The sequence below is a fragment of the Bos taurus genome, chromosome 12 (assembly GCF_002263795.3).
Source record: "Bos taurus isolate L1 Dominette 01449 registration number 42190680 breed Hereford chromosome 12, ARS-UCD2.0, whole genome shotgun sequence".
Taxonomy (NCBI): Eukaryota; Metazoa; Chordata; class Mammalia; order Artiodactyla; family Bovidae; genus Bos; species Bos taurus.
Window position 1 is genome coordinate 33,435,872 of NC_037339.1, and position 21,729 is coordinate 33,457,600.

The 21,729-nt window shown below is 42.7% G+C and overlaps 1 protein-coding gene across 4 annotated transcripts in view; it reads right to left on the bottom strand.

The window, feature by feature from the left end:
- ATP8A2 (ATPase, aminophospholipid transporter, class I, type 8A, member 2) overlaps positions 1 to 21,729 on the bottom strand; it is a 494,154-nt gene that overhangs the window by 56,575 nt on the left and 415,850 nt on the right. For all 4 annotated transcript variants that reach the window (XM_024999819.2, XM_024999820.2, NM_001435329.1 and 1 more), the window contains one exon: positions 7,569 to 7,657. In XM_024999819.2, coding sequence (XP_024855587.1) covers positions 7,569 to 7,657 — 89 coding nt within the window. The remainder of the gene's footprint in view (positions 1 to 7,568; positions 7,658 to 21,729) is intronic.

Sequence of the window (21,729 nt, forward strand, 5' to 3'; positions counted from 1 at the left end):
GGAGTGCACATAAGGAAGTGAATACTGGCTAGCCCACTCTCTCCTCTTCATTCCACCTCATCTCATTCGGGTCACCTCTAATTCCCTCCTCCCTTTTCTCTTCTCCATGTAATGCTGTGAACCTCTCTGGGTGACCCTCATGGTGGAGAAACTTTTCATCTTTAACGTAGATGTTTTATCAATGGTGCTGAAGTTTTGAAACTACTGTAAAAATAAGACCGATAACTGGAAGCAGGAGGCTTAAGTCCAAACCCTGACTCCAGGGAACTCCTGACTCCAGGGATCATTAATTGACAGGAGCGCATCAAACGCCTCCATACTGACACTGAAACCAAGCACCACACAAGGGCCAACAAGTTCCAGGGCAAGACATACCAAGCAAATTCTCCAGCAACACAGGAACACAGCCCTGAGCTCCAAGATACAGGCTGCCCAAAGTCACCCCAAAACCAAAGACATCTCATGACTCATTACTGGACACTTCATTGCACTCCAGAGAGAAGAAATCCAGCTCTACCCACCAGAACACCGACACAAGCTTCCCTAACCAAGAAACCTTGACAAGCCACCTGTACAAACCCACACACAGCGAAGAAATGCCACAATAAAGAGAACTCCACAAACTGCCAGAATACAGAAAGGCCACCCCAAACTCAGCAATTTAAACAAGATGAAGAGACAGAGGAATACCCAGCAGATAAAGGAACAGGATAGATGCCCACCAAACCAAACGAAAGAGGAAGAGATAGGGAATCTACCTGATAAAGAATTCCGAATAATGATAGTGAAATTGATCCAAAATCTTGAAATCAAAATGGAATCACAGATAAATAGCCTGGAGACAAGGATTGAGAAGATGCAAGAAAGGTTTAACAAGGACCTAGAAGAAATAAAAAAGAGTCAATATATAATGAATAATGCAATAAATGAAATCAAAAACACTCTGGAGGCAACAAATAGTAGAATAACAGAGGCAGAAGATAGGATTAGTGAATTAGAAGATAGAATGGTAGAAATAAATGAATCAGAGAGGAAAAAAGAAAAACGAATTAAAAGAAATGAGGACAATCTCAGAGACCTCCAGGACAATATTAAACGCTACAACATCCGAATCATAGGGGTCCCAGAAGAAGAAGACAAAAAGAAAGACCATGAGAAAATACTTGAGGAGATAATAGTTGAAAACTTCCCTAAAATGGGGAAGGAAATAATCACTCAAGTCCAAGAAACCCAGAGTCCCAAACAGGATAAACCCAAGGCGAAACACCCCAAGACATATATTAATCAAATTAACAAAGATCAAACACAAAGAACAAATATTAAAAGGAGCAAGGGAAAAACAACAAATAACACACAAGGGAATTCCCATAAGGATAACAGCAGATCTTTCAATAGAAACTCTTCAAGCCAGGAGGGAATGGCAAGACATACTTAAAGTGATGAAAGAAAATAACCTACAGCCCAGATTATTGTACCCAGCAAGGATCTCATTCAAATATGAAGGAGAAATCAAAAGCTTTACAGACAAGCAAAAGCTGAGAGAATTCAGCACCACCAAACCGGCTCTCCAACAAATACTAAAGGATATTCTCCAGACAGGAAACACAAAAACGGTGTATAAATTCGAACCCAAAACAATAAAGTAAATGGCAACGGGATCATACTTATCAATAATTACCTTAAACGTAAATGGGTTGAATGCCCCAACCAAAAGACAAAGACTGGCTGAATGGATACAAAAATAAGAACCCTACATATGCTGTCTACAAGAGACCCACCTCAAAACAGGGACACATACAGACTGAAAGTGAAGGGCTGGAAAAAGATTTTCCATGCAAATAGGGACCAAAAGAAAGCAGGAGTAGTAATACTCATATCAGATAAAATAGACTTTAAAACAAAGGCTGTGAAAAGAGACAAAGACAGTCACTACATAATGATCAAAGGATCAATCCAAGAAGAAGATATAACAATTATAAATATATATGCACCCAACACAGGAGCACCACAATATGTAAGACAAATGCTAACAAGTAAGAAAGGAGAAATTAACAGTAACACAATAATAGTGGGAGACTTTAATACCCCACTCACACCTATGGATAGATCAACTAAACAGAAAATTAACAAGGAAACACAAACTTTAAATGATACAATGGACGAGTTAGACCTAATTGATATCTATAGGACATTTCATCCCAAAACAATGAATTTCACATTTTTCTCAAGCGCACATGGAACCTTCTACAGGATAGATCACATCCTGGGCCATAAATCTAACCTTGGTAAATTCAAAAAAATAGAAATCATTCCAAGCATCTTTTCTGACCACAATGCAGTAAGATTAGATCTCAATTACAGGAGAAAAACTATTAAAAATTCCAACATATGGAGGCTGAACAACACACTGCTGAATAACCAACAAATCACAGAAGAAATCAAAAAAGAAATCAAAATTTGCATAGAAACGAATGAAAGTGAAAACACAACAACCCAAAACCTGTGGGACACAGTAAAAGCAGTCCTAAGGGGAAAGTTCATAGCAATACAGGCATACCTCAAGAAACAAGAAAAAAGTCAAATAAATAACCTAACTCTACACCTAAAGCAACTAGCAAAGGAAGAAATGAAGAACCCCAGGGTTAGTAGAAGGAAAGAAATCTTAAAAATTAGGGCAGAAATAAATGCAAAAGAAACAAGAGACCATAGCAAAAATCAACAAAGCCAAAAGCTGGTTCTTTGAAAGGATAAATAAAATTGACAAACCATTAGCCAGACTCATCAAGAAACAAAGGGAGAAAAATCAAATCAATAAAATTAGAAATGAAAATGGAGAGATCACAACAGACAACACAGAAATACAAAGGATCATAAGAGACTACTATGAGCAATTATATGGCAATAAAATGGACAACGTGGAAGAAATGGACAAATTCTTAGAAAAGTACAACTTTCCAAAACTCGACCAGGAAGAAATAGAAAATCTTAACAGACCCATCACAAACACGGAAATTAAAACTGTAATCAAAAATCTTCCAGCAAACAAAAGCCCAGGTCCAGACGGCTTCACAGCTGAATTCTACCAAAAATTTAGAGAAGAGCTAACACTTATCCTACTAAAACTCTTCCAGAAAATTGCAGAGGAAGGTAAACTTCCAAACTCATTCTATGAGGCCACCATCACCCTAATTCCAAAACCTGACAAAGATCCCACAAAAACAGAAAACTACAGGCCAATATCACTGATGAACATAGATGCAAAAATCCTTAACAAAATTCTAGCAATCAGAATCCAACAACACATTAAAAAGATCATACACCATGACCAAGTGGGCTTTATCCCAGGGATGCAAGGATTCTTCAATATCCACAAATCAATCAATGTAATACACCACATTAACAAATTGAAAAATAAAAACCATATGATTATCTCAATAGATGCAGAGAAAGCCTTTGATAAAATTCAACATCCATTTATGATAAAAACTCTCCAGAAAGCAGGAATAGAAGGAACATACCTCAACATAATAAAAGCTATATATGACAAACCCACAGCAAACATTATCCTCAATGGTGAAAAATTGAAAGCATTTCCTCTAAAGTCAGGAACAAGACAAGGGTGCCCACTTTCACCATTACTATTCAACATAGTTTTGGCCACAGCAATCAGAGCAGAAAAAGAAATAAAAGGAATCCAAATTGGAAAAGAAGAAGTAAAACTCTCACTGTTTGCAGATGACATGATTCTCTACATAGAAAACCCTAAAGACTCTACCAGAAAATTACTAGAACTAATCAATGATTATAGTAAAGTTGCAGGATATAAAATCAACACACAGAAATCCCTTGCATTCCTATACACTAATAATGAGAAAACAGAAAGAGAAATTAAGGAAACAATTCCATTCACCATTGCAACGAAAAGAATAAAATACTTAGGAATATATCTACCTAAAGAAACTAAAGACCTATATATAGAAAACTTTAAAACACTGGTGAAAGAAATCAAAGAGGACACTAATAGATGGAGAAATATACCATGTTCATGGATTGGAAGAATCAATATAGTGAAAATGAGTATACTACCCAAAGCAATTTATAGATTCAATGCAATCCCTATCAAGTTACCAACAGTGTTTTTCACAGAGCTAGAACAAATAATTTCACAATTTGTATGGAAATACAAAAAACCTCGAATAGCCAAAGCTATCTTGAGAAAGAAGAATGGAACTGGAGGAATCAACCTACCTGACCTCAGGCTCTACTACAAAGCCACAGTCATAAAGACAGTATGGTACTGGCATAAAGACAGAAATATAGATCAATAGAACAAAATAGAAAGCCCAGAGATAAATCCACACACATATGGACACCTTATCTTTAACAAAGGAGGCAAGAATATACAATGGATTAAAGACAATCTCTTTAACAAATGGTGCTGGGAAAACTGGTCAACCACTTGTAAAAGAATGAAACTAGAGCACTTTCTAACACCATACACAAAAATAAACTCAAAATGGATTAAAGATCTAAACGTAAGACCAGAAACTATAAAACTCCTAGAGGAGAACATAGGCAAAACACTCTCAGACATACATCACAGCAGGATCCTCTATGACCCATCTCCCACAATATTGGAAATAAAAGCAAAAATAAACAAATGGGACCTAATTAAACTAAAAGCTTCTGCACAACAAAGGAAATTATAAGCAAGGTGAAAAGACAGCCTTCACAATGGGAGAAAATAATAGCAAATGAAGCAACTGACAAACAACTAATCTCAAAAATATACAAGCAACTCCTACAGCTCAATTCCAGAAAAATAAATGACCCAATCAAAAAATGGGCCAAAGAACTAAATAGACATTTCTCCAAAGAAGACATACAGATGGCTAACAAACACATGAAAAGATGCTCAACATCACTCATTATCAGAGAAATGCAAATCAAAACCACTATGAGGTACCATTTCACGCCAGTCAGAATGGCTGCGATCCAAGTCTACAAGCAATAAATGCTGGAGAGGGTGTGGAGAAAAGGGAACCCTCTTACACTCTTGGTGGGAATGCAAACTAGTACAGCCACTATGGAGAACAGTGTGGAGATTCCTTAAAAAAACTGGAAATAGAACTGCCTTATGATTCAGCAATCCCACTGCTGGGCATACACACTGAGGAAAGCAGAATTGAGAGAGACACATGTACCCCAATGTTCATCGCAGCACTGTTTATAATAGCTAGGACATGGAAGCAACCTAGATGTCCATCAGCAGATGAATGGATAATAAAGCTGTTTTACATATACACAATGGAGTATTACTCAGCCATTAAAAAGAATACATTTGAATCAGTCTAATGAGGTGGATTAAACTGGAGCCTATTATACAGAGTGAAGTAAGCCAGAAAGAAAAACACCAATACAGTATACTAATGCATATATATGGAATTTAGAAAGATGGTAACAATAACCCTGTATACAAGACAGCAAAAGAGACACTGATGTATAGGACAGTCTTTTGGACTCTGTGGGAGAGGGAGAGGGTGGGATGATTTGGGAGAATGGCATTGAAATACGTATAATATCATATATGGAACGAGTCACCAGTCCGGGTTCGATGCACGATACTGGATGCTTGGGGCTGGTGCACTGGGACGACCCAGAGGGATGGTGTGGGGAGGGAGGAGGGAGGAGGGTTCAGGATGGGGAACACATGTATACCTGTGGCAGATTCATTTCGATGTTTGGCAAAACCAATACAATATTTTAAAGTTTAAAAATAAAATAAAATTTAAAAAAAAAGTCACTTTTTATTTTATAAAAAAACAAATTAATTAAAAATTATGAACTAATAAAATTTTTTCATGACATTAATTTGATATTTGAATTAAAAGAGACCAAGATTAATTTATAATCAAGTTACTAGTCTCAAACTATACACTAAAAAGTGATCTGATGTAATCAAGACCACATTCTATTTACCTAAAACTAACTTGATGATCTTGCAAAACTGAAGAAATTTGGCAAGGCAATATATCGTGCCATAATTGGGCTGTGTTATGAGCACAAGTCATAGAACTCAGATTTTCTTTCAGTTCACTTATTAAGATTAAGAAAACATCTTTCTTAGGTATCATAGTTTGATTTCCAAGGATTCCAATTCTATTTATAGAACACAGTTTTAGCAGATAAAATGGACATAATGATAAAGTTTTTGAGAAATCAGTTATTTAATTTCCACTAACAGTTGTAAAACTTAGTGAAGAGAAGGAAAAAAGGAAAACACCCAAAATATGTGTTATAAAATCATCTCTCCCACCTTCTCTCTCTGTGGATCATTGGTTGTCAAGATAATGCCAAGATGAAGATTTTTTTCAAAATACATTCCTACCTCTCAGGTAGGAGCAGTTCTCATTGTGTGTGGGAGGAAGGGAGAGAGAAAAATGAAATCTGATGTCTTCTGGAAGGTTTGGAATCAAGTCTCAATTCTCTACCTTAGAGACGCCAAATAATTATGCTTTGCCCAAAGTAATACCAATCCAGGAGTCTCAATTTTCAGGGAAGTTGGAAACAGAAGAAGTCATCAGGTCTAACCCTGACCTCAAAAATCAACCTGACCTCTTTTGCAGTATTCCTTCTTTTCCTTGCAGATGAAATAAAGTTTATTTTATCTTGGAACCTCGTAGCTTTTTTTCACATTGTAAAATAAGATAGTTAGAAAATAATATATTCTGAAACACAAAAATTGAGCATAAGTTATTTCCTATTGAACCTATGTGATAGTTTTGTCATTGTGATTAATCTTCTCATGACTTGTAAACTGACACTTTAGGAAAATTATATTTGAAGGGTTCTTACTGGGAATAATTTGGAAAAGCAAAGACTATTTGATTCTAAGCATTTGGTGATTTGAAATGACAAACATATACACACAAGTTCCCTTTAAGCATGGAGTTTAAAGCCAGACTATATTTGTGATCACTCAGCATTGATAAAAATCAATGAATTTTGAGGGTCTTGTCTAGTGATCCAGTGGTTAAGGATCTGCCTTGTAATACGGGGATGCTGGTTCAATCCCTGGCCAAGGAACTAAGATCCCACATGCCTGGAGGAGCTGAGTCCTTCCACTGCAACTACTGAGTACATCACAACTGCAGAGTTCATGCAACACAAAGATCCTGCATGATGCGATGAGGATCTCGTGTACCGCAACTAAGACCCGACACAGCTAATTAAAAAAAAAAAATCAATGCATTTTGAGTTATGCTTCTTAACCCTGGTGGAATGGATCTGTAGTTAGAAATTCTCCCTTATAATCCTATACAAGCAACACCTCTCTTGACCTTCACACAGCCTGATTACTTTTCTACTATATTCTCATATCAAAGTGAAGCACAGGTTAAAAGAAAAAAAAAAAAAAAAAACCAAACCAACATCTTTTATATCTGCAGGTGGCAGGAGACTGGTGACTTCAGAAATCTCATAGCATCTAACACCATATGGTGGGGCTTGCTGAAGACTAATGGAGGACACAGGACAAGACCTGGGGTATCACTTTATCTCTCACTTACGCTCTCCATGCCACATCTTCGATCAGACATGCGGTGGGAACCAGAAATAGTCCCAGCCAGAAGTGTGCAGAGCTCAGAACCATGGTTGCCTGCAAAAACCAGAAGTGACACATGCATTAACACTGCTGAGAGAGAGAAACGTAATTCAATCAGTAGAAAACGCCCCTTAAGCAAAAGAAGGTTATTAAATTCAATGAAAGCTGAAATACACACTCAGGAAGAATGTCAAGAACCAACTGGTGGCAAGAGCCCCTCACCATGATCTCCATCAGCTCTTGTCTCCATCCTGATAGGCTGACAAGTTTTGTCTCCCTCTTTTATAAAGCACTTCAAGCCCCTTCACGGCAACAGAAGTGGGAGTGGGAAAGGAAGCAGGATTAGACCAAGTCTCATAACCGAACCTGAGATGCGATCTCTCGATGCTGCCCACCCAGATTTACACTGCCTCTTTAAGTGTTACATGCTGTGTATATGTCCATATACATTGATGCATATGATGGCTTTTGTATGTTCTGTTTTGGAATCTCCTCACCTTAAAAAAAAAAAAATTCCCGGGCCTCAAACACAGTGCATCACTCCAGGCCTTGATCCACTGAGACTATGGAGACCACCAACCACTGGACCCACCGTGAGATCACATGTCAGGAAAAACGCACGCAGAGGTCTCTCAGAGGGAGTGCACTGCAGTGTTCATAGCTCTTTGGCTATCTCTAGTTCCCATTTCTCATACAGAAAGCATAAACACAGAAGGAAAATTTAACTCCCCCACCCAGCCACAGCACCCCAAGCAAACCACAGGGAGGAGCTGAATTATCCAGGTTCTTTCTGCAGGTCCCACCTTCCTCCTCTAAACCTATCCCAGGTCGATGGAGCAGCAGAAGGCGGGCTTGTTAAAGCTACATTTCTGGGACTGCTACATCCTGGATCATTACCGGCTGGTATATTTATCAAAGAATACAGGTCATTTAAAAATAACATCTTATAGAAATGACAGCTATGTGATGGACTGGACATGTTAGCTAGTGCTGTGATGATAATCATTTTCCAAGACGTAAGTGGATCAAATCAACATGCTGTATGTACCCCTTAAACATACGATGTTAGATGTCAACTATGTCTCAATAAAGCTGGGAACTGCTTTTTGAGAAAAGTAAAAATAACATTTGGTGACAATCATGTATGTGCTGTTTAAAGTGGGTTCTGAAACATCAGTAAGAACTCTCATGGCTGAGGGAAATGAGGAACATAATCTTTGAACCCAGTTGACAAAGGTTATGTGGGGATTTGGAAGTATGGTTTTGTTGCTGGTTTTTAAAACTTGGAGCTGTTAAAACATGTCATGGAAATAACTGATTTTAAGGGTGTGTCTCCAGAAAGATTTTCTAGTGTCTTGATTTTCACATATTGACTAAGTTCGAGGTACTGAAATCTTTGGCAAGGGCGCAGCTATTGGTATTGAAATTGAGATTTAGTTAGATTGTTCTTACTCTCTTCAGTTCAGTTCAGTTCAGTTCAGTTCAGTTGCTCAGTCGTGTCTGACTCTTTGCGACCCCATGAACTGCAGCATGCCAGGCCTCCCTATCCATCACCAACTCCTGGAGTTCACTCAGACTCATGTCCATCGAGTCAGTGATGCCATCCAGCCATCTCGTCCTCTGTCGTCCCCTTCTCCTCCTGCCCCCAATCCCTCCCAGCATCAGAGTCTTTCCCAATGAGTCAACTCGTCACATAAGGTGGCCAAAGTACTGGAGTTTCAGCTTCAGCATCATTCCCTCCAAAGAAATCCCCGGGCTGATCTATTTCAGAATGGACTGGTTGGATCTCCTTGCAGTCCAAGGGACTCTCAAGAGTCTTCTCCAACACCACAGTTCAAAGGCATCAATTCTTCGGCACTCAGCTTTCTTCACAGACCAACTCTCACATCTATACATGACTACTGGAAAAACCATAGCCTTGACTAGACGGACCTTTGTTGGCAAAGCAATGTCTCTGCTTTTCAATATGCTGTCTAGGTTGGTCATAACTTTTCTTCCAAGCATTAAAAAAAAAGGTTTATTAAACTGGACTAGGTGACAAACGGCATTACTTACTCCCTTCTCCCCACTCACATACACTACTGAGTGAGGCATCCTTTTGATGTGCTGACAGCCCCACTGGGAAGAAGTCACCCTCAGTTAACACATCTTTAGCCAGGGAGGACTCGGGTTGGGTGCCAAACGCATGGGCTTCCCTGGCTGCTCAGTGGTGAAGAATCCACCCGCCAATGCAAGAGATTCCAGTTTGATCCCTGAGCCAGGAAGAGTCCTGGAGAAGGAAATGGCAACCCACTCCAGTATTCTTGCCTGCAAAATCCTATGGACAGAGGAGCCTGGTGGGTTACAGTCCATGGGGTCACAAAGAGTTGGACAAGACTGAGCACACAGACCAAATGCAGAGGAACCTCTTGCAGTAAATTAGAGGAAAGTGAGGCTTGGGCGTGAAGCTACTTGATAATGAAGCCACAGCTGGTGAGAGCCCAAAGAAGGTAGAGCTGGTCTAAATGTAATATAGCACAGCATCACATCTGGACAGATCAGGGATGCCGTGAAACAAGTGGCCAGGGATTAGAGCACGCAGAAACTTCTGTGGGCTCCTCATCACACACACACAATGTCCATGGTGCTCAGGTCCAGCCACCCATGGACATGGTGACAGACAAGAGAAGGTTCTAGAAATGAGGCTGGAGGAGCCTGAGTTGGGCGAGGTCAGTCTGTGTTTCCTGTTGTGGGGTGGATTCTGGACGCCGTGATAGCCATGGAGGAGGCAACCATGGCAGTTGCTCCCCTGCCTGGAGGAGGAGACCAAGATTGCCTGGTGCATCACCGAGGGCCAGGACTTGCCATAAAGCGTCCTTCCCAGTCCTTTTCTACAGAAAAAAATCAACACTGCAACCTCCCCAGGGACCCAACTCCCTCCCTAGGTGTGAGGTGTGAGGGGCTTCCTTTGGGAGGGACCTGGTGAGGTACCATCTCTCCATGAATGAAGAGGTAGACAACAGGACCCAGGTAATTAATACGATGTGTGTGCTGACACAAATATCCCAAACGGGACGTCCTTCATCTCACAGCAAAGTCCTCAGCAATCACTCCTTTGGGCATTTAGAGTATCTTTAAAACTCCAAGTGTGACCTGAAAGACATGTATATTCTAAATTAGAATGAAAACCACCTGATAAAAAGGTCATATTTTCCTGGATCTTCATTCTCGCCTGAAGATTTGAAAAATGGATCATTCCATATTGGTAAAACCAGAGTGTTCAAATACATATGAACTTGGAGATGCAGTGAATGCTACAGGATATGTCCTGGGGCCTCCAGGGTATGTGTGTCTCCCTCATCCGCTGTCAGAGGTGTTTCATGGAGAGAGAAATTAATTAAGGAGAGTGGACTTAACAGTCAAGAATACATGTCTGGTGTGCAGACTATTTACACATTAGATAACCAGTCCCTGAGGTGGGAGCTTAGAGGGGCAGGAGCAGGTGTTGTTAGGGGGACACAGAGGGGCCGTGGGTCACCAGGCTTCAATCACACGACAGTTTCGCTGATTCAGGTTTCAGGTGGATCCTATCTGGATCAAGGTTTCCATATTTCCAACCCACTGGATCTCTTAGGGGTGCTTCTCGATCTGGATCTCAGAACGGACACAGAAGGGACAAGAAGGATTCCCCCTGGGGACAGGACCACCGTCGTCTTCTCCTCCATGAGTCACCGCGAGCATTTGCTGGGGGTGGAGGGGCAGAGTCCTCGCCCCTGGGCAGCAGCCTCGGGATACCAACTCTTGCTGTCCTGGGTGATTTCTCAGCAGTTGAGCGGGTGGACAGAGCAAGGACTTCAGGTTCACACAGAGCTGGGAGGGAGCTGTGCCTCTAAGCTTTAGATGGTGACACCTGCATGGGGCCACTGCCCTCTGCCTGCCTTAATTTCCCCTAAGCAGCCACGACCAGGACAGTGGAAGCTCTTCCCTTTGAGGGGCTGTGGTACCCAGCTCACTGTCAGCTGTACTCACAGACGATCCATGCCACCAAAGCCCTGAGCAAACCTTAAAAAATAAGCCTGTACTCCTCCCTTCCTTGAAGTCTTCCTAGCTCTCCCAACCCCCAAACATCTGATCTGGAAACAGCTCTGCCTGTAAGATGACTTAGAGCCGCCAGTGAGCTCAGGGCTGGAGCGGGGCACCGTGTCTGAGCCCCCGCCCGCCCTCTGGCTGCGCTCCAGCCCTCTGCTGCCTTCCTGGAGCAGAGCAGCCCGGGACCCTCGATGAGACATTTTCTCCACTGTTTTCTTTACCTCTGACAACTGCAACTGAAACTGAGCAGCAGCCCGCAGCCCCCTAGGGAGCCCTTCTGCAGTTTTTTCCTCTCTCTCTCACTCTTGCTGTTACTTTTTACAGCTCCTCCAACCAAAGTTCAGATTGCTATTTTTTTAAGAGAAAAAAAAAAGAGTCTTGGGAAGAAAAGATTTGACTTCATAAACAGTTCATGATAAACTGAGAATAGCAAATGACCCATCCCAAGGACCAGATTGAGAAATGAAAACTATGCTTTCTACTTTTAAAGTAAATTTATTTCTTGAAGCTAGAAACTTCACAGCAACAACTATTCTGCCTTCCCTTCTCCAAGGTTTTGGAGCACTTGGTACGTACCAACCTCAAGGTCCCTTTGTAGAGACTTGGGGAAGGAGGAGGGCCATCCATGCCTCCAGGGCCTCATCTCCACCCATTCACAACGTGTGTTGCGGGCACCTTCTCATCTCCATGGACACACTGCTGTATGTACACAAGAATCCACCAACACACCCTGCACCAGCTCCAAATTCCCCACAAGGGCTTCCCAAATAATAGACGTGTACTAGCAGCTGAAATTAGTAATGGAAGGAAATGGCAACCCACTCCAGTATCCTTGCCTGGAGAATCCCAGGGACGGGGGAGCCTGGTGGGCTGCCATCTATGGGGTCGCACAGAGTCGGACATGACTGAAGCGACTTAGCAGCAGGGAAGCCTGGTGTGCTGCAGTCCGTGGGGGTTGCAAAGAATCAGACGCGACTGAGCATCTGAAACTGAACTGACTGAGTAACCGAAAATCAACCCTCCCACCTCCCCACTCCTCTCCTAGCATTTCCTACTTTCATTAGGTAACACCACCTGCCTCAGGCTTGTGTAAGAGATGGGTTTGATTTCTGCTTCTCTTCTTTTATATTAAACCTCTCTTCCTGGGCACTCCCACATATATTGTTTCCAAGCCCTACAAAAACCCCCTGCAAGAGATACATTAATTGTTCCCATTTTACAGATGAGGCAACTAAGGCTCAGGGCCAATTCAAGGTCACTTGTAAGGGGCTAAGTCAGGATCTGAACCCAGGTCTCTCTGACTCTAGTGCCAGGGCTTCTCCTGTGGTCTGAGATCCATATTCTCAACAGACAGTGGCTTTAATGGCTCCTCATAATTTTCTAGTATTTTCTTTACCATTTTGCTAGCATTTCAATAACTTTTATTTTAATAAATTGCAAGCCTTTAGATATGTATAATCCAGCTGAAAGTTTTAGCTCAGAAGTCCTACTCTATTGCAACTTTTCTGACCTTGTCTTTTTCCATTCTGCTTAAAATGCAACATTTTTCAATGATGGATTTAATAACTGGGCTATTTCAAGGGAATGTCATTGTTCCAGAGGGTGATGCAATGTGCTGACCCAGTAAGAAGGCGTGCATTGTCTCAATTAACAGACAACAAAGTGCCCATGTCCATAAAAACTAGACTCCAGTACTGGAACAGCTGTGGATCTGAGTGGGTCTCACGGTTCTTACTATTTCTCAGTAGGACAAGTCTTACTAAGGTTGGTACCTGTGAAGCAAAACCAACGTCTTAGTCTTCAAAGCATCTTGGCTGGCATCAACAGGTTAGGAAACAATCATTTTTATAAAAAGGTCTTTGATGACAAAGGTTCATATAGTCAAAGCTATGATTTTTTTCCAGTAGTCATGTATGGATGTCAGAGTTGGACCATAAAGAAGGCCAAGTGTCAAAGAATTGATGCTTTCAAACTGTAGTGCTGGAGAAAACTCTCAAGAGTCCCTTTGACAGCAAGGAGATCAAACCAGTCAATCCTAAAGGAAATCAACCCTGAATATTCATGGGAAGGACTAAGTGCTGAAGCTGAAGCTCCAATACTTCGGCCACTTGATGCGATGAGCTGACTCACTGGAAAAGACCAGTGATGCTGGGAAAGATTGAAGGCAGGAGAAGAAGGGGGTGACAGAGGATGAGATAGTCAGATGGCATCACTGACTCAATGGACATGAGTTTGAGCAGGCTCTGGGAGATGGTGAAGAACAGGGAAGCCTGGCGTGCTGCAGTCCATGGGGTCACAAAAAGTCAGACATGACTTAGCAACGGAACAACAACAATTTAAAAGTGGAAAAGAGGCTACCAGTGGATAGCTCAATTGTTCTCTAGAGATTCCAGCTTCTAGACACTTAGCCTTAGCTATACCGAAGATCTCAGGACTCTGAGACTCTGCAGAGGGACAAAACCTCCCATGCAGTGGACCATGGACCATCTCAAACAGGCTCTATATTCAAGCCACTCACCTGCAGGCAAAGGCTCACGGTCCTCTAAGCCTAGCTAACAGAGTACCCCCACCCACTGCTCAGACCCTGCCCCTCAGATGCAACCCCAGCGACTGGGGGCCTGGATATGCAGAATCCCAGTGACAGAGTTAGAGACCCAGAGGTTAGGAGTCCTGCAAATCCATGGGGGAGGAGCTCGTCCAGATGCAAACATGCAGTTCCACCTGCTTCGAGCCTCAGACATACGTCACTTCTGGGTGGATTGGGGACCTCTGGGTGAAAGGCAAAACTTAACACTTATGGAAGAAAAGGCGGGAGAGTCCCTGATTAGCTTTTAGAAAATTTGATATGAAACAGCAAAAACTATGCAGGGAAATGGATGAGCATGCATTAAAATGGAAGACTTGCACTAAAGCACAACATAACAGAGTGTAAAGAAAAGCCACAGGCTAAGAGGTTTCCAATGGGCATTCCAATCCCAGTTATACATTTGCTCTGGTTATACGTATACATGCTCACAACCAGATACAGAAATCTGTGCAGAAATGTTCATTACAGCATTTTTGGTGATTGAACTTCACCAAAAGGCAAAACCTTAAATATTTGTCAGTAGGAGGAGAAATGCATTCTGGCATATTTATACGGGGGATTCCCTGATGACTCAGTGGGTAAAGAATCTGCCTGCCTATGCAGGAGACAAGGGTTTGATCCCTAGGTCGGGAAGATTCCCTGGAGAAGGAAATGGCAACCCACTCCAGTATTCTTGCCTGGGAAATTTCATGGACAGAGGAGCCTGGTGGGCTACAGTCCTTGGGGTCGCAGAGAGTTGGACACGACTGAGCGCACACACATATTTATATAACTGAAAACAGGACTAAAATGAGTCAGCTACATATGCATCACTATAGATAATCCTCAAAAACCAGTCTTGGAAAAAACCAAAGCAATCCAGGGTTGAGGGGAAGAGTATATATCATACAATCTATATAAAGTTCCAAAACCCTGCAAAAATCAACATTGCCCATTGTTTATATTTTCTACATACATATTACATGCGTGAGAATAGTAAACATGAAAGCAATGAGAATACTTCTAGCTCAAGAGGAATGCCACAGGGAGTTCCACGAGGAGGACGCAACAGCATGGCTAACAGTTTCTTTTCGAAAAGATACGAAGCAAGTGGCATGTCAATATTCAATATTCAACTAAGCTGGGGGTTTGACTCCACATCCTTTGTCTCTCTATGTGAAATCTGACACCAGGTTGAAAAATTCCACAGAAAGAGGGTCTCTGAAATAGCCAGGGGGACAAAGGTGAGCCTTGACTGGTCAGAGGGCAACAGAGAGGGTAGGCAGGGAGAAGAAGGCTCCTGTAAGGAAGGGCAGGTGGAACCACAGGTCCTGAGGCTGAATGAGGTGGACTTTCAGAAAGTTCCGGTTTTGCAGAGAACTTGGAGCTCCCAGTAATGACCACCACTTGGAGATGGATGAGGAAGGTCATGATGACAAGGAAAGAGCCTACTGTGTGCTCAGTCCTTACCCAGTCAGCTTCCCCCATCATCCCTGCATCCAGGTAAGACGGGCGCTATGGCAACTCCCAGCTTACAGATGAGGTCCTCTGTATTCTATTACAAGTTAATCACTACCGTTGCCTATAAGCCATTCAAAAGGCCTAGCTCTGGGAACTCTGCCTCTTGGGTAACGAGCATTAAGTTAAAATACCTTTGTTTAGGTCACAGGAAATATCCTGACCAGACCCACCTGTGGACGACTGTGGGCAAGAAGAAATTAATACATCCCCTCTGGAGTCTAGCCGGAACCAGGAAATGTTTGACATTACTCCTTCCCCTTTTAGTATAAAACAGGCCTGAATTCTAACTCTGGGAAGATAGTTTTCCAGTCCACCATCTTCTTGGTCTGCTGGCTTTCGAAATAAAGTCGTTGTTCCTTGTCCCAACGACTCCTCTCTGGATTTACTGGCCTGTTGTGAGGTGAGCAGTGTGCACTTGGCCTTGGTTACAAACCCAGCCGTCTAACCCCAGGGCTATGCCTTCTCACAGGAGAGGTGGGCTAGCTCTATTTATTCAGAGGCTCGTTTGTACCCAGGGATGGGTGAATCTGTGGAAATATACGAGATCACAAGGAAAGGGAATACTGGGTGAGGAAAGGCTTGAGATTACCATCTGAGTGATTCCTACACTAGCAGGTGGGGTGCTGGAGGAGGAACCAGGACTCAGTGAAGCCTCAGGGGAGGGCGTCCAGGATGGAGCTAGGTTCTGAGGTGAGGAGATTTTAGGGACAATGAGGGGGAGGATGATGGGGGTCAGGGTACAGCGACAGCATGAGGAAATGCGGGGAAGGACGGAGAGCCGGATGGAGCTTGTCCAGCAAGATGAGATGGCAGCAGGGGGATGGGATAGAAGAGAAAAGAACTTGGGAGGTAAAATGAAAGGGAAGTGAAAGTGAAAGTCGCTCAGTCGTGCCCGACTCTTTTCGACCCCATAGACTACAGTCCATGGAATTCTCCAGGCCAGAATAAGGGTTTCTCTCATAGCTCAGTCGGTAAAGAATCTGCCTGCAATGCAGGAGACCTGGGTTCAATTCCTGGGTCGGGAAGATGCCCTGGAGAAGAAAATGGCCATCCACTCCAGTATTCTTGCCTGGAAAATCCCATGGACAGAGGAGCCTGGCGGGCTACAGTCCATGGGGTCGCAAGAGTCGGACACGACTTAGCGACTAAACCACCACCAGCCGGTGCCCTTCTCCAGAGGATCTTCTCAACCCAGGGATCAAACCCAGGTCTCCCACATTGCAGGCGGATTCTTTACCAGCAGAGCCACCAGGAAAGCCCAAGAATACTGGAGTGGGTAGCATATCCCTTCTCCAGGGGATCTTCCTGACCCAGGAATCGAACCGGGGTCTCCTGCATCATAGTCGGATTCTTTACCAACTGAGCTACCAGGGAAGCCCTGAGGTAAAATAATCAAGAGGCCAGGGTGGGAGAATGGTCCCAGCAGAGTGCAGAGAGGGGATGGGGTGGAAGGTGTGACTTGGAAAGTTCAAGGGCCAGTGTCAACTCAGAGGTGCTAAGGGCAACTTTCCAAGACCCCAGACACACACGTCACTTCGCAATTGTCAAGAAACAACCCTCCAGCTCCTCCAATGAATAACAACACTGAACGAAAGCCTATCTCCTCCCAAGTCTTTCCTCGGGCTCCCAGGCTCCAGATGACTTGGGAAAAGGAGCAGGAGATCCATCACACATCCTGTTTCACCTCTGTCCCGTTACAACTATAATTCAGATGAAACACGCACACACGTCTATGCGCGAAAGTTAGCATCACATCCCGGAATATGAAATACTACACATGTGCCACGGGGCTAATTTACAGTTACTGCGGGATCCACGACTGTGTAATTTCCTGGCTTTGGTCTGTATGGTTTTTCAGACTCAACGTTTTATTAACTTTTTCTTTAACCCAGCTATCTGTTTTTGGCTAGTATTCCCCATCGTACACGCGTGCATATTTCTAAGCTGAATATCATGTTGTAAAGGTCTGTCTATTTCCTCTCATCTCTCTCAGTCCATCTGTATTTTTATGTTTAACCTCCTGGGTCTTCACCTTTTTTTGGCTCTGTAAATTTAATTAATGTCGTTTTGACTTTCTTTACCAGGTCACTGCTGAAAATTTACATAAAACAGATGCAATTTTTTCCATCGCACTCTAATAGAAACATATCAGCCATGTTTCCCTTTCCCATATATTTCATTTTATCTCAATATAGTTTCCCGAGTTTAAAAATTCATAGATGCAATAGCACATGAATGCTTTTGACTGATTCTTCTATAGATAGCCTACTACATTTCAGCATCTTCTCACGTTAGAACTGGGCTGTCATGTACATAACATGATAGCGTTTGCTCTTCATAAAATCATCTAGACTTTCTTTTCTTCTTTAAGAGTTCAATACAAATATTATATATATATATATATATATACACACACACATATATATATTCTTTTCCATTATGCTTTATCACAGGACATTGAATAGAATTCCCTGTGCTGCACAGTAGGACCTTGCTGTTGAACCATCCTATAGACAGTGGTTTGCACCTGCTAATCCGACACTCCCCGTCGGTTCCTCCCCTACCTCCTTGGCAACCACAGGTTTGTTCTCTACATCTGTGGGTCTGACAGGTTTGTTCTCTACGTGTGTGGGTCTGTTTCTGCTTTGTAGATAACTTCACTTGTATTGTATTTGAGATGCCGAATACAAGTGACATCATACCACATCAAGTGGTATTTTAGACCTTCTTTTCTTTTGTCTTTGTCCCCTTAATATTGTTGAAGGCACTGTGGGATTTCTTTTCTTTCATAGAGATTTCTTATATTAATTTTGGAGAAATGCAGATGCTTTCAGAGGAGAAACAAAATTCAATAATTATCCCTCTTTCTCATTTTTAAAAAACAAAACAAAACAAAAATCAAGTTACTTTGAGGCACTGTTTAAAAAAAAATTCCTAGCTGATTGTGTGAATGAATTCTACTAATGCATTTGAGATTTTGAATAATACAATGTTTATTCCAAAGATCCATTTTGCTTTTTCTCAAACTTTTACTTGTTTATTCGTTATGGAAATTCATGCCAATGATATACAATTTTATGTCTCCTTTATCTTTCTTTTCTTTAAAAACATTTATTAGCAACCTATCACTATTCTTTTGTTCTCCATATTAACTACCTGCTTTCTCCCTAGCACAAATGTTTATATGTTTACCTCCAGAAAACACAACACATATACTACAGTCTCAGAAAAAAACAAAAAACAAAAAATTCGTTATCAACTCTAAGGCAGTAATAGTTGAACATACATCTTTGCCTGTAATTCTTTCTATTGAAATCCACTCAGTTGTGTCCGACTGTTTGTGAACCTGTGGACTATACAGTCCATGGAATTCTCCCGGTCACAATACTGGAGTGGGTAGCCTTTCGCTTCTCCAGGGAATCCTCCCAACCCAGGAATCGAACACATGTCTCCTGCATTGTGGGCAGATTCTTTATCAGCTGAGCCACAAGGGAAGCCAAAGAATACTGGAGTGGGTAGCCTATCCCTTCTCCAGCAGATCTTCCCGACCCAGGAATCAAACTGGAGTCTCCTGCATTGCAGGCATATTCTTTACCAACTGAGCTATCAGGGAAGTCCTCTGAAATCCTTAACAGGCTATAAATAAGTTGGCAACAGACCTAACGGAAGAGAAAAATCTAAAAAGAAAAAAAAAGTATTCTGAGTTCTATTCCACTTAGAGTCCCTATTTAAATACTTTTATTTCTAAATTTTTCTTCAATGAGTTTTTCTGGCTGAGGTGATTCTAATCATGCCATTCCTTTCTTTATGGCTCTTTAAATGATTTTATTTTTTAAACCAACAACAGTTACTGACATGCACTGACCAACGCAATTGAATTGTATGAGAAATCCGACTGAAGTCCATTACCCGCACAGAGGGTGCCTCAGAAGCGCTTAACGTAGTTGTCTTCCGGCTAGCTTTCCACAGAGCTGCGCTAAGAAACAGCCGAGGCTCACTGATGGTCATCGCACAGATATTGAAACTGTCACCTAGAGCACTGTACGCTCTGGACTTCTCACTCACAGCGTCTCGGAAAGCAGGCCGAGGATGAGACAATAGTACAAGTACTGCTGGTGGAGCGGCGGGACAGAGGAATTTTAGGATGGCCAGAAATGGGCAGGAAGAAACAACTCTGTATTATCCCAGGGTGAATCGAGCCCAGCCTTAAAGGAGCCTCCTGGAAGCCGGGCCAAGGATGGGCCACCAAGCTTCCAGGGCTCTGCCCACCATCTCCCAGTGATTCACGTGGAGTCAATCAGAGGATAGCACTCTGATGCTTCGGAGTCAGGACCCCACTGATTAATTCACAGTTTAGAATGTGAACGAGTATCTGTAGGATTAGGGTTTCTTCATTTCTCTGTTCAGCTGGACTTGTAGATGATGATGAATGATTTTTCCCTCAATCCAAGGACACTGGGAGAATTTTTGTTTTGCACCCTGATCTGCAGGCCCATTGAGGCTTATTTCCTAGAACCTCTCACCGCAGGTTCCACGGGGCCTGTCCAGTCCCCACAATGAATTACTTCCGCAGATGCTCGGGCCCACGGCCTCCCCAAGTCCTCCCCTGTAATCCCCAACATCTGTTCTGTGTCCAGCGCTGACCAGCGTGGGAACTGGCAAGTCCCGGCCGTCAGCATCGCACAGAGGAGCCGCCAGGCCTGCACGGCCTCCACTCCGAGATTCCAGCTGAACACGCCGGACGTGGCAAGGCTCTCAGTTAAACCACTTGTGGCCCAGAGGAAACACCTGTTTAGAACTCGTCCAAAATAAATGCATGGTGAGCATTCCGGGTGCACAGCAGCAGTGGAGATTACAGAGCTTGGGGTTCTGGGGTGTGTCAGATATCCCAACTTCTGGGTTGATGTGAACATGTGCTTTTACCACCGTTTAACTGAAGATGCTTCATCTGAGGTTGCGTGCGTGCATGCTTGGTCTCTCAGCCGTGTCCTACCCTTTGCAACCTCATAGACTGTAGCCCACCAGGCTCCTCTGTCCATGGGAGTCTCCAGGCAAGAATATTGGAGTGGGTTGCCATTTCTTCCTCCAGGGGATCTTCCCGAGTCTCCTGCATCTCTTGCGTTGGCAGGTGGATTCTTTACCTGATGAACCATTTGGGAAACCCACCCATCTGAGGTTGGTTTGGGTCTTATTCCTTTCTGGGTGACACATAAAATTTCATTAAATTCATAGCTTCAACCTCAACCCAATGTCTCATATTATCCTATTTTGCACTCAAGCTAATACCTACCATAAAAAAATAGAATGTGTTGTTTTTTAACAGGATGCCTGATTTATTTAGAGAGAATATGACCCAAAGTAAACATGAGTCTCTGTGTTGGTATTTTGCTTTTAACAGAGAAGCAGGGCTCCACCTCATCTAGTCAACGGTCCAGCTGGTGAGGGTGACCCAACTCTACTTCAAGTCTCACCATCAGTGGAGATGGTGTATTTTATTGATTTGTGGTATTGCTTTGTTCCAAATGCATCCAAAGGGAAGTGAGTAAACATGAAACAAAAAATAAATCAACACAATTGAACATGAAATATGTGATACCTCTGTCAGGTGGGCAGCCTGCCTAATTCCCCACAAGTTAATATGGTGAGTTGATGAAGTGACAGTCTCCTTGAGCTCAAGTGCACACATCTGTAAAATGGAGCTATCCTTGGAGGGTGAATCTGGGCATCAAGTACCATAAAGAAAGCTGACCACCAAAGAATTGATGCTTTCAAACCGTGGTGCTGGAGGAGACTCTTGAGAGTCCCTTTGACAGCAAGGAGAGAGATCAAACCAATCAATACTAAAGGAAATCAACCCTGAATATTCATGGGAAGGACTGATGCTGAAGCTGAAGCTCCAATACTTTGGCCACCTGACTGCAAATAGCTGACTCACTGGAAAAGACCCCGATTCTGGGAAAGATTGAGGGCA